Source organism: Strongylocentrotus purpuratus, unplaced genomic scaffold (assembly GCF_000002235.5).
Source record: "Strongylocentrotus purpuratus isolate Spur 01 unplaced genomic scaffold, Spur_5.0 spur5_scaffold_11, whole genome shotgun sequence".
Taxonomy (NCBI): Eukaryota; Metazoa; Echinodermata; class Echinoidea; order Camarodonta; family Strongylocentrotidae; genus Strongylocentrotus; species Strongylocentrotus purpuratus.
Window position 1 is genome coordinate 21,994,089 of NW_022145596.1, and position 12,202 is coordinate 22,006,290.

The window sequence follows — 12,202 nt, forward strand, 5'->3', positions numbered from 1 at the left end:
GTATGTATTTACTATATACTTTCCTTCGAGAGCTTATGGATTTAAAGTTTTTAATTATGCCCTTGTATAAGGCATTTTGACAGTTTTCTCACTTAATCTGGGTTAATGAATAACTACATATTGAAATTGAACCAACTATCAATTCAGATAAATTTAGTGAGCCAAATGCAGATCAGATCTGACCAAAGGAGAAGTTTTGTGATATTGGATTGTTTGAAATAAAGTAGTAAAGCTACATCATCATGAGGATGAGCATCATCTCATCAAACATCAACGGCAGTAGCAGCATAATCATCATTTCAGTGTCACCATCGTCATTATCAACATTATCTTCATCAACATCATCATCATCATCATCATCATCATCATCATCATCATCATCATCATCATCATTATCGTCATCATCATCATCATATTCATATTCATCATCATTGTATTCATCATCATCATCATCATATCTTCTTCATCATCATCATCATCATCATCATCATCATCATCATCATCATTATCGTCATCATCATCATCATATTCATATTCATCATCATTGTATTCATCATCATCATCATCATATCTTCTTCATCATCACCATCATCAAAGCTACATCATCATTATATCTTTTTCATCGTCATCATCATCATCATCATCATTATCAACATCATCATCGTCATCATCATTGGCATCATCATCTGCATCATCAACATCATCATCATATTCATCATCATTGTACTCATTCTGCATCATCATCATTTCATTGTCATCATCAATCATATTCATATTTATCAACATCACCACCATCATCATCATATTCATAATCATCAACATCATCATCATCAGTTTGATAATAATTATTAAGTGGATGTTCTTTTTCTCCTATATTCTAGATATGTTGTCTGCGGACGCCCTGAAGGTGAAGATAGGTTACCAGGTAGCGAAGCAGCTGCACTCGGCCTGGTCCACCGGTCTGGCAGAAAGGTTTCAGGACCAGGAGAGACAGGTCGAAGAAATGCTTCAGAGAGGTGAGATATAAACCTTACTCATTCAAAACTAATTAAACAATTCAATGTCAAAGAAGTGAAGAAAATAATTGATATGTTGTCATTTCCAGCAAATATTCCATTGTTTACCTGTGATAAATATTGTTGGTGTTTTGTATTTGTTTGTAAATATGTATAACATGTAAATATAATGAAAAAAATAAATGATTCATAATGGAAGAGGCAAAGAGAAGAAAAAAAGATTTCTAGGTAATTATAGGAAAAAGGATGTGGTAATGAATCATGCTGAATGCACTCCCACATTGTTTGTATAAAAAGATACATCTGAGAGTTACATAATATGGAAATATATTTTGATATACAGGGAAACTCGATTAACGAGGTCATGAGGACCAATTTATTTTCCTCACTATAGCCGATGCCTCGTTATATCAAGCCCTACATAAAAAACGCACACGTGGGACTCCATGGATTACACGTAAATTGATTTGAGCCCGTGACAATATCCTCGTTATAACCGTTATAAGCCGACCTTGTTATGTCAAGTTTTCACGGTACATGCACTATCTATGATTTCTAATGAAAGGTAACAAATAAGTCACAAGACCGGACCGTGTGATTAGTTAGCTATATTGTCTACCATTCTTTTACCTATTGCTCAACTTCTGCCAGTAAAATGACTGGACTAACTACAATGACAAATGTGGCAAAAAATAAACATGTATTATCTTGATAATGAGCTTATATACCATGGACCAACATCCTACATAGTAGGTCCATGCATAGACTAAACATTCATATGTATGTTGAATATATAATTGATATAAATAATAATCAGATTACTATGCATGTGTGTATGTTAAAGATTTGATAGAATTTAGAAGGTTTGAAGATCCTTTTACTAAATTGGCAACTTTATAATGACCTTTCCAACTCTTCCTTTCTGTATGAGAAGAATGTGTGAAATATTGAAAGTTCTTGAATTTTGATCAAGGAAAATATTGATTCCATGCAGAAGGACCTACACAGTATAAAAAGATGTTTTAATTACATGTTTTATAGACAGCATTTTCTTCAGATAAAAAGAAAATGAACAAAGGGAGTTTTCTTGTACGCCATTCATAATTTACTATAAAGTAATCATGATTGAAAACTCCTCTTTCAAAATAGTACTTCTACTAAATATAATGTCAAATTTTGTGGCCCATTTTCATGAGTGTAAGGCGGAAGCCTACACAGGGATAGTGAATTGACGTCAGCTTTCCAGTTTGTGATGATATTATATTATTATTATTTTGAACAATGGCCAACCGTGTCTCTGACAGGATTGACAACAGGAAGTGCTTGGCCGTCATTCAACCTAAATAGAGGGTTGTGTTTGTTTTATGCACGGTTTCCATGACTCATGCCCTTAATACAGTAGGAGCCAGAGTGTGTACATTACATACTAAAAGAAATTTTGTTATTTGCCAATTTGCTTCTGTCTTTGTAGTAAATTACAGTTTACAAACAAGTACATGTACTTTGATTTGCAACTATTTGAACTGGAGATTGGAATTTTAATGGTGATTTATTCTATAGTTTTGGAAGATTACTCCCAATCTGTCATTGTAATTTGGGGAGCTTTGCTTTTGTTTGAAGTAGATACACAAGTTTGCCTTTTTGTGAATATCAACATCATTCCAATTGGAGCAGGATCATTAACTTCATAAGTGACTTCATCAGTGATCTTTACCTGTAATTTGAAGAGCCACTTTCCTATGCGCTGCCTGACGATGCACAAGCTAATGAGAATGTCTTCTTTCCGTCGTCACCTCCTAGATGAAGAGCTCGCCCGGAGGCTCCAGCAGGAGGAGAACCTCAAGAAGCTAGCCAAGTCGCACCGGGACAAGAAACCCACCACCAAGGGAATCTCCTCACCGGGGGGATCCCCCAAATGGAACAAGAGGCGACAGAAGGAGCCGGAGGTGGCCAACGGGGGGCAGGAAGGGATGAGAGGGGAGCAGCTCCTGGTAGGAGGGGGGCTGAGGAATCTTGGGGGGCTGGGTGCGGTAGGAGGGGCGGGGTCGCCAGGGAAGTACCCACCTCCTGTGCAGAGGGTGGAAGTTCCGGAGCTGGCGCAGATCATGGCTGAGGAGGAGCTGAGGCAAGAAAGGGAAAAGAAAGGGGTGAGTACTTCAACTTTTCTTCGAAATTCTCCAATCTAAACATCTTAACACTTCTGACTGTTTGAAAAAATGAAGTAATTTTCAATACATACATGTATGCACTGTTTGTTTACTTAGGCGAGGCGTCAAAAATAAATATACCAGCCAGCGGCAGCTAACTGCACTTGTGCGTCCTGGCTGCATTTTTAAAATCAGCTCAGCCGGCTACCGCTCGCGGTAGGAAGTGGCATTCAAAAGCATTCAAAAGCATGCGCCGGCTGCCGCCTTTCGAATGGAAACCGAGCCTCAGATCCCAGCCTGGCGCAAGCCGGCTGGGCTAATGAGTGAAAAATAATTGCCCCAGCCAGGCTTCGGCCGTAATTGCAGCCTCGATGCGCCAATACACGAGGCGGCAGCCTGCTGGTATCGATATTTTTGACGCCTCGCCTTACATTGCCTTTATTCATTTTATCTCTTTATTTGTTTGTATTCCCTCATTTATTTCTGCATGGTTGATCACACTATCATCAAAACAAAAAAGTATAATATATTTACTAAAAAGACATTTATAACCTTAATTAGTGGATTAATGAGAAGCCTGCAATTTATATAAAGAGAGAGAAAAGGCAATTTGATGATTTGATGACAGTATATTTCATTTTTTACATTTTTTTAAATTTTGTATGAAGAACACTCTTAACAGCAGTGTAAGCATATCAACAGTTTAAATGACAATTCCGAAAAATGATATAAAAAGCATGATTGAATCCCCAAGGAGGAGGGAGAAGGAAAAAAAAAATCAAAATCTTGTAATGCTGCGTAGTTGATTTGAGCCTACAATTTGAGACTTCTTGGACTTCTTCATTTTTTTGTTTTTATTTGATAGATGTGGAGCAGTCCTAGTCCAGTGAGAGCCAATACCATAGCAACCAAACTAAAGCGTGATCAGCTGTTTGAGGCTTTCCCTGATGTAGATAGGAATGCACTGGACGAGATCTTCAAAGCCAATAAGTAGGTTCCATCAAGGATTATCAAAGCACTTCACAAAGATGTATATATTCAATTTGATTATGTTATGAAAATGGCCTATTGCCATAGGAGGAAGAGTCAGATTGCTAATGATAGAAGATACTTGTATTTCTAAAAATGTTTAAGCTGCTTTGTAGAATATGTGCATTTTGCATCATGCTAAAGATGTCATTGTTGTGTTTGGATTATTATAGCTATGAGTTTCAGTCTACCGTGTGGGAGGTGAATGCTGTATTCCGAGAGCCCGCCGGTCCCGTCAAGGAGGTCTTCAGCCCAGAAGCACTGGTGGAGATGGAGAAGAGAAGAGACAGCTCTCCTGCAAGGAGAAAGGTGAGATGTAGTCATTATTATACAAATTATACACAGCTGTGAGGGCATTAGTAAGAATTGCACACAAGGTACCTTCGGAACATTCTAACACGCCCTAGGCAATAGCCGCGAAAGGGTGTTTTGAGTGTTTTGAAGGTACTGAGTATGGGTAATTATCCCCTCGCCGACAAAGTCGGAGGGGATATAGAAACGCTGCTGTCCGTCCTTCCGTGCGTGCGTGCGTGCATCCGTGCGTCCGTCCGTAACAAATTTGGTTTCCATCGATAACTTGAGTAATGTTTGACAAATTTTAATGAAATTTGATATGAAGGTACATGGTATCAAAGCACAGCCTAAGTTCAATTTCTGAGTATGTAGGTCAAAGGTCATAGCTCATTAAATATGCGAATCTGGTTTCCATTCGATAACTTGAGTAATGTTTGACAAATTTTAATGGAATTTAATATGAAGGTACATGGTATCAAAATACATGTACAGCCTAAGTTCGATTTCTGAGTATGTAGGTCAAAGGTGAAAGGTCATAGCTCATTAAATATGCAAAAACACCTAAATATATATGTAGACGTGTGGTTAACTTTCTTGCCTTGTAATGTAATAGTATAGTCCAATGGAGGTAACTTGTTCTGATGTATATAGGCCATTTGTACCCTGCGAGGGGATGCTATGCTTTGCGTTGACTTGTTTTATTTGTAACATTACATGAATCAAGATAAATAGATTAGAACAAACATCATGTAGTACTTGTGGTTTACAATTTAATCTTTTTGTTAAACAAGTTTGTAATGTTGAGGGATGAAGAACAAATAACCATTCCAACTCGTTAAATGATTTTTGACAAATAGAGACATCCTCTGTACTCTCATGTTGCTTTCAACTCTCTTGCAGGCGAAGGGTCAGTCGGACAGTACGGACGGTCAGTTCCAGTCCACCGAGCAGCCTGATTACGAAGACTACAGAGCAGAAGCAACGTTGCACTTCAAGCAGAGAGACGAATGCTTCAAGAAAGCAGCCAAGGCGTATCACGCTGGACAGAAAGAACTCGCCGTGCATTACTCCAATCAGGTACAATGATGCACAAGCTTGCAGATTTAAAGCCCCACTGCACTACTTATAGCTACTTGCGCCCTCTATACAGCCAACAATGCCTCAGCAGTACCCGTTGATCCCCCATGGTCCCCCTTTTCTTATGTTAATTGAGATCCGAGTTGATGAGATAGCCACCTGTCAGTGACCATGCTGGGTGGTCTAATCCCTCCTGGCCAAACTAGTGCAGACGGGCTCTAAGGGATACGACTGGCCCATGTCGCTCCTCTTTTTGTGTGAAAAGCCTAATCTGACATTCCTTAAGTACATAAAAAGACTCTTCTTGTTTTGCTTACAGTTTTTTTTTTAATTCTGCCTATTCCCTCATTCACATAAGAGCGATTGTAAGAGTTGTTGAGGGAAGGAAAAAAATAGTAAAGCCTTTAAACGTGGTACCTAATTAAGTGTGTGTAACACCAAGTTTAAAAAAAACTGGCTACCCTCCGTGAACCAGTATCTTGGGGTCACTGTACTTGTACATGTAGGTGGTTGGACCCACAACATAAATAAATTGTAATTTTTAGTAGCGTATTCAAAAACATGTGGTACATGAAATGTTCTGTTGCGTCATTTTCTTCATTTGTTGCTCTCTTCCAGGGACGTTTACATTCCATGAGACTGAAGGAAGCTAATAGGAGAGCAGCTGAATTGATTCTGGTTCAAAGGTGAGCATTGGTTTTACTGGCCTTGATCTCTCAAAGCAAAGCAGAGCCTAAATAGATGTTTTTTTAAGATAAACTTGAGTTCTGGTAATACATATAAAATAAATTTTCATAGAATCCAATAAAACTTACACTGAATGTTCAAAATTACAAATAAATGACATGTGCGGAACAGCTTTGGTAGAAAATGTATAGTGGCTGAATAAGGAGTAATCCACGTAGTAGGCCCATCACCATGTGCTTAAAACGAGGCATTACAGGATGTGCAAATAATTTTTCCTTAAAAGACTTTCTTGTTTCTTGAACTCTGCTGTTGACGGAAAACCGGACAATTTTGAATAATGTGAAGCCCCCTGTTTTATCATGCCCAGGAGACATGTAACTGGTGAGAACAAGCTTGATCTCCACAACCTTCACGTGGAGGAAGCCCTGCAGGCTCTACAGGAGGTCCTGATTGAGAGGCAAATGCACCCCTCACCCGGACAACACAGGTACCTGGAGGTGGTGACGGGGCGGGGCAAGCACAGCAAAATGGGCGTGGCCAAGCTCAAACCAGCTGTGTGCAAGTTCTTGGAGCAGAAAGGTTACAGGTAAGAGCTTGTGATTATTTTCCTTAAAGCCCCACTGCACTACTTGTAGCTACTTGCGCCCTCTATATAGCAAACAATGCCTAATCAGTGCCTGTAGGTCCCCATGATCCCCTTTTTCTTGTTAATTGAGAGTTGATTTGATGAGATAATCACCTGTCAGGGACCACGCTAGGAGGTCTAATCCCTCCTGGCCAAACTAGTGCCGACAGGTATCTGAATTTATTATCTGAATGCATCTATTTCTTTCTTATCACATGGTCCTTTAATACCACGTTACCGAAATTTTGCTAATTTAGTTTTTATGCCGATCATTGCTTTTAAGGCATCGTTTTTGGTTTTTCCTGTGACGTACTAGTTCTGTGATTAAACACGAGCATTTAGATTCTGCAGTACCTCAATCATAACAAAGTTATGACACTAATTTATTTACCATTCAGTTCGTTGTGTTTTTGTTGGTAGGTTACCTTGAACAGAAAACAATGGATTGTGCTTTATTAAAGCATACTCATTTTGGTGTCAGAAAAGTATTGCTTGAAACCAAATATTGTACAGCATGTAATTTTCACATTTTTGTGTATATTATATATTATATTCTAGTACATTGCTTAGTAAACGCATAAAACCAACATGGTCTCTATGCGTGTTAGAACATCACTGTATTTATGTCAATAAAATTTAGATTACACATACAAGAATAATTGTGTTTTCAGCTTGGATTCAAATTGATCCAGCAGAGTGATATTCCCTAATAGAATACTATTTTTTTATACAAAAACACACTTATTGATAATCTGAATGCAATTTTTGTTGATATTTATGGATTGAAGTAACAAATGTACTTAAATCTTATGAAAAAATGGATATTAATGAACCATGGAGATTTATTATTAAAGGTCCATAAGCATGAAGAATCTGCCTTTTCACTCTTCGCATTCACCATTTTGGTAGCAAAACTACATGTGAAAATGAATACCTGTCCGTTGAGAGCCAAGTAATAGAAAAAGTATGGGCCAACAGCCTTTTGGTTCTTGCAGATGATGTCATCTGTTTGGAGCCAGAAGGGTGTTAACTCATACACTTTAATCCAGAGTTAATACCCTTCTTTTTTATGCCTCCGCCACCGAAGGTGGTGCCGGAGGAATCATGTTTTCGGGTTGTCCGTCCGTACGTCCGTACGTACCGTCCGTACGTCCGTACGTCCGTCCCGTTTGACCGTTATCACAATATCTCAAGAACCATTTAAGATTTAAACTTAAGACTCGGGAATAGTATTTATCACCATAGGAAGACGATCTGATTAGATTTTGGAGTACGTAGGTCAAAGGTCACAGGTCACAGAGGTCAACTTATGAAATTCCTTGTATTGAGTTTGTTAGCGCGATATCTCAAGAACCATTTGAGATTTAAACTTCAAACTTAAGGATAGTATGTATCACCATAGGAAGACGATCTGATTAGATTTTGGAGCACGTATGTCAAAGGTCAAGGGTCACAGAGGTCAACTTATGAAATTCCATACATTGAGATTGTTATCATGATATCTCAAGAACCACTGGAGATTTATACTTCAAATTTAGTGATAGTGTGTATCACTATAGGAAAACAATCTGATTACATTTTGGAGCATGTAGGTCAAAGGTCAAGGGTCACAGAGGTCAACTTATGAAATTCCATACATTGAGATTGTTATCATAATATCTCAAGAACCACTGGAGATTTAAACTTCAAACTTAATGATAGTGTGTATCACCATAGGAAGACAATCTGATTAGATTTTGGAGCACGTAGGTCAAAGGTCAAGGGTCACAGAGGTCAACTTATGAAATTCCATACATTGAGATCGTTATCGCGATATCTCAAGAACCACTGGAGAATTTTCACTTCAAACTTAATGATAGTATGTATCACCATATCATAATATCTCAAGAACCACTGGAGATTTAAACTTCAAACTTAATGATAGTGTGTATCACCATAGGAAGACAATCTGATTAGATTTTGGAGCACGTAGGTCAAAGGTCAAGGGTCACAGAGGTCAACTTATGAAATTCCATACATTGAGATTGTTATCATGATATCTCAAGAACCACTGGAGATTTAAACTCCAAACTTGTTTAAATTGGTCTATGGCGGAGGCATCATTTTCGACTGCACGCAGTCAAAATTCCATCTAGTTTCTTTCTGCAAAGAGATTCCACATCTTTCTACTCTGTACATGTAGACATATACCCGTAGGTCTTCTGCTCATTTTTTTTTCTTCCTCTCCTTGTTATTGACTTTGCAGGTTCACCACACCCAATGCCGGCTGCCTCAAAGTGTATCTCTCGCCGTGAGCAGTGCCATGATCCTTGGCTACCCGACCACTACACCAAACGTGTCAGGTTTAGGTCAAGGAAATCATAAGAATTGCTAGGATACTACAATGGGGTCACAATATGCATGACTGCCTTGTACACTAGGAGTAGGAGATGTGTGAGAACTGTATCAGGACCCTGTTTCATTAAACTTGATATCAATAACAAGTTACAAGCTACTGTTATAGGCTACTGAAATCAAGGCATCTGATTGGCTGAGAGCAAATTTGTCATAGAAATTTAGCATTTGTTAAAGATAAAAAGTTTTATGAAACGGGCCCCATATGTTGTAAAAAAAGTACAAGCTTGAGCATGTGATCTTTATCTTCGGGTTACGAGTCAAAAGTTTCTTCACTACAATTAAAACTTCTTCCAGGAAGCCTTACATTCAAAACTGAAATAAATGCTGCAGCTCCAAGTTGCGTCCTGCTGCTTAAAAGCCTCACTGCACTACTTATAGCTACTTGCGCCCTCTATATAGCAAACAATGCCTAATCGGTGACCATTGGTCTCCCATGATCCTCTTTTTCTTATGTTAAGTGAGAGCTGATTTGATGAGATAACCACCTGTCAGTGACTTTGCAGGGTAGTCTAATCCCTCATGTAAACTAGTACAGATGGGCTTTAAGTTGTCATAAACTGTTTCCCTGTTATCATGTCAGTAGCACGTCTCATTAACCTATAAATAGTCGGTCTCAAGAGATGGAGTTGCAGTCGAGTTGCCAATTGGGCTGGTGGTTCACCATAGGTTTCATGTTTAAGTCAGTGAATAAAACTTGCAAGGATACTACAATGAGGTTACTATATGATCTTCATGTATTGTAAGAGATGAGTGAGAACTGAAGTAGATGTACCTCTCTTAATAGTCGGTCGTCTGCTCCTGCACGGTCTCGCAATTAATTCGTCCTGTGTCCGACCAAAGGGCATAAACCCAAAGCATTGTCATTTTTTCTGTCAGGTAAAGGTTGATGCTGAAGTAATAAGCTACCGCTGTTAATTCCAAGGTATTTGGTCTATTTATGTCACGCATTTTTACCAAGTATCATTGAATTTAGAACAAAATGAATATAAATCTAGTGTTGAAATAAATCTTTTGTCTGATCCATCAGATAGTAAAGCGATGGAATTAGTAAAAACTTAAAAGGATACTAAAATCTTTAGAGATCTTTGTAGAGGTGTCAAAGGTCGTGGGTTTGATTGCTGGCACAACACTTACGTCCTTGATCAAGGCATTTTATCTACATTGCTCCTCTCCACCCAGGTGCTGAATGGGTACCCGGTAGGATGCAAACTTCAATGTGGGTAGATTAGCATACATGTGCGTGCCTGTAAAAGGGCAACTGGCTGGAATGCTCTAGAAACTAATGGGAAGCAAACTTTGTTTAATGCTTGCAGTGTTACCACATGTTATAATGATAGGTGTTGTTGACTTCTTGTTCACTTAACTATCATTGAGTCTGCGATCACCCATTTTTAGCTGGATGACCAGATTCATGCATTTCAAGATTTCAAAAATAATTTCAAAACTATTAATTCTCTTTGTAGGCTGCCAGATAAACAAAAGTTGTCATTTATTTGCTAGGAAATTATGAAAAGAAATTGCTGACAATTTGTTAATGTAGGGAAAAAATACAAGATTTGAGAACGACAAATTAAAGGTTTAGTGAGGGGTTATCTTACTCACCCTTCTAGCATTGCATGTAGATACAAATTTAAAAAAATAAATAGATCTTCACTGTAATGTGGAGTAAATAATGATAACAGTCCCATGCTGTATTTTTAATGTTAGTTGTTCAGTAAAAGATCTGTGAATGTTCCTGCAGCTTAAATGACAAAATAGAAAGTAAACCATCAAAATACACCTGCACTAAATGCCCAAGCAGCCCTAAAATTGCATAATTTTTGTACAAAATCTAATGTTGGCTTTATGAGATGAGATTTGTTGTTGCTTTTTGTTCATAGTCTTCGTCTTGTTTTCTGAAGCATGCTGCGATATACATAAAGTCTGACATTGTACAATTGACAAGAAATTACCTAGATTCTGAGATGGTCCAAGACATGTTATGTATGATATGACACGTTAATAGTACACACAAGTTTGCAAAGTTAGTCTAATTAATTTCATGCATTCTTCATGTTTTCTACTTTGTTGACTGACTATCTGCTTTTATCATTGTATATATTTCAACAATCTTTTTTTGTAGCCATTTTACTCAAATTATGAGCTAGAAAGATCTATGCTAATTGTTGCAAAGCTCAATACATGTACAGTATAGTTATTGGTATACATCTAAAATCTAAACATGTGTTTGTTTTTTTATCTGTCAGAAATTACTTTTTCTTTGGAGAGTGATCTTTTTTCCACTCAATATTATACAAGGGTTGTTTTTTCCCCAGAATTTGTACAGGATGCCTATATTAAAAGGAGCCTCACTCACTAAGGAAATTAACAATCTTCCTGGGGAATACCCATTCCTATTTGTTTACATTTAAAGGATATAGGATTTTTATTTACTTTAGACATGTATGCGATGTGCAATGTGTAAATAATATAAACTTCCCATGACTTTGTTGAATGAAAGGTCATCATTTTTATGTTGCATACTTCGAAAACTCATTTCTACATTGTACATATTTGGAAGAAAATGTGAGGTATTTAGTGATGTATCTTGCTCCATAAAAAAAGAGAATGTATAAAAATAATGGAAGAACAATATTGTAATCATTGGAAAAGTGTTTGTTCCATCATAGATTATATTTTTATGAAAAAGTTCTTATTTTATATCTTTCATCCGATATTCCGGACTTGAATTTTATGCTCTATGCATGCATTTTTCTTTATCACTTTTCCATGTTTTGGGGTGATGTCCAATCTCTGAATTTTTGATATTTCATAATAATCATGTATGCTTATTTTGAATATAGTTCATCATTTCATATCGCGTATATATATTTTCATTTTCATACCTGTAAAGTTGGAGTGGAAATAAATTCTCATTTCAACTTTGCCAA

General features: G+C 37.5%; 1 protein-coding gene across 1 annotated transcript in view; it reads left to right on the forward strand.

The window, feature by feature from the left end:
- The window catches only part of LOC115922289, a 28,103-nt gene extending 15,901 nt beyond the window's left edge, over positions 1–12,202 (forward strand). The window contains exons 7-14 of the mRNA XM_030980901.1: positions 882–1,016; positions 2,817–3,163; positions 4,029–4,153; positions 4,366–4,501; positions 5,387–5,563; positions 6,182–6,249; positions 6,618–6,836; positions 9,121–12,202. Coding sequence (XP_030836761.1) covers positions 882–1,016; positions 2,817–3,163; positions 4,029–4,153; positions 4,366–4,501; positions 5,387–5,563; positions 6,182–6,249; positions 6,618–6,836; positions 9,121–9,169 — 1,256 coding nt within the window. The 3' untranslated portion in view covers positions 9,170–12,202. The remainder of the gene's footprint in view (positions 1–881; positions 1,017–2,816; positions 3,164–4,028; positions 4,154–4,365; positions 4,502–5,386; positions 5,564–6,181; positions 6,250–6,617; positions 6,837–9,120) is intronic.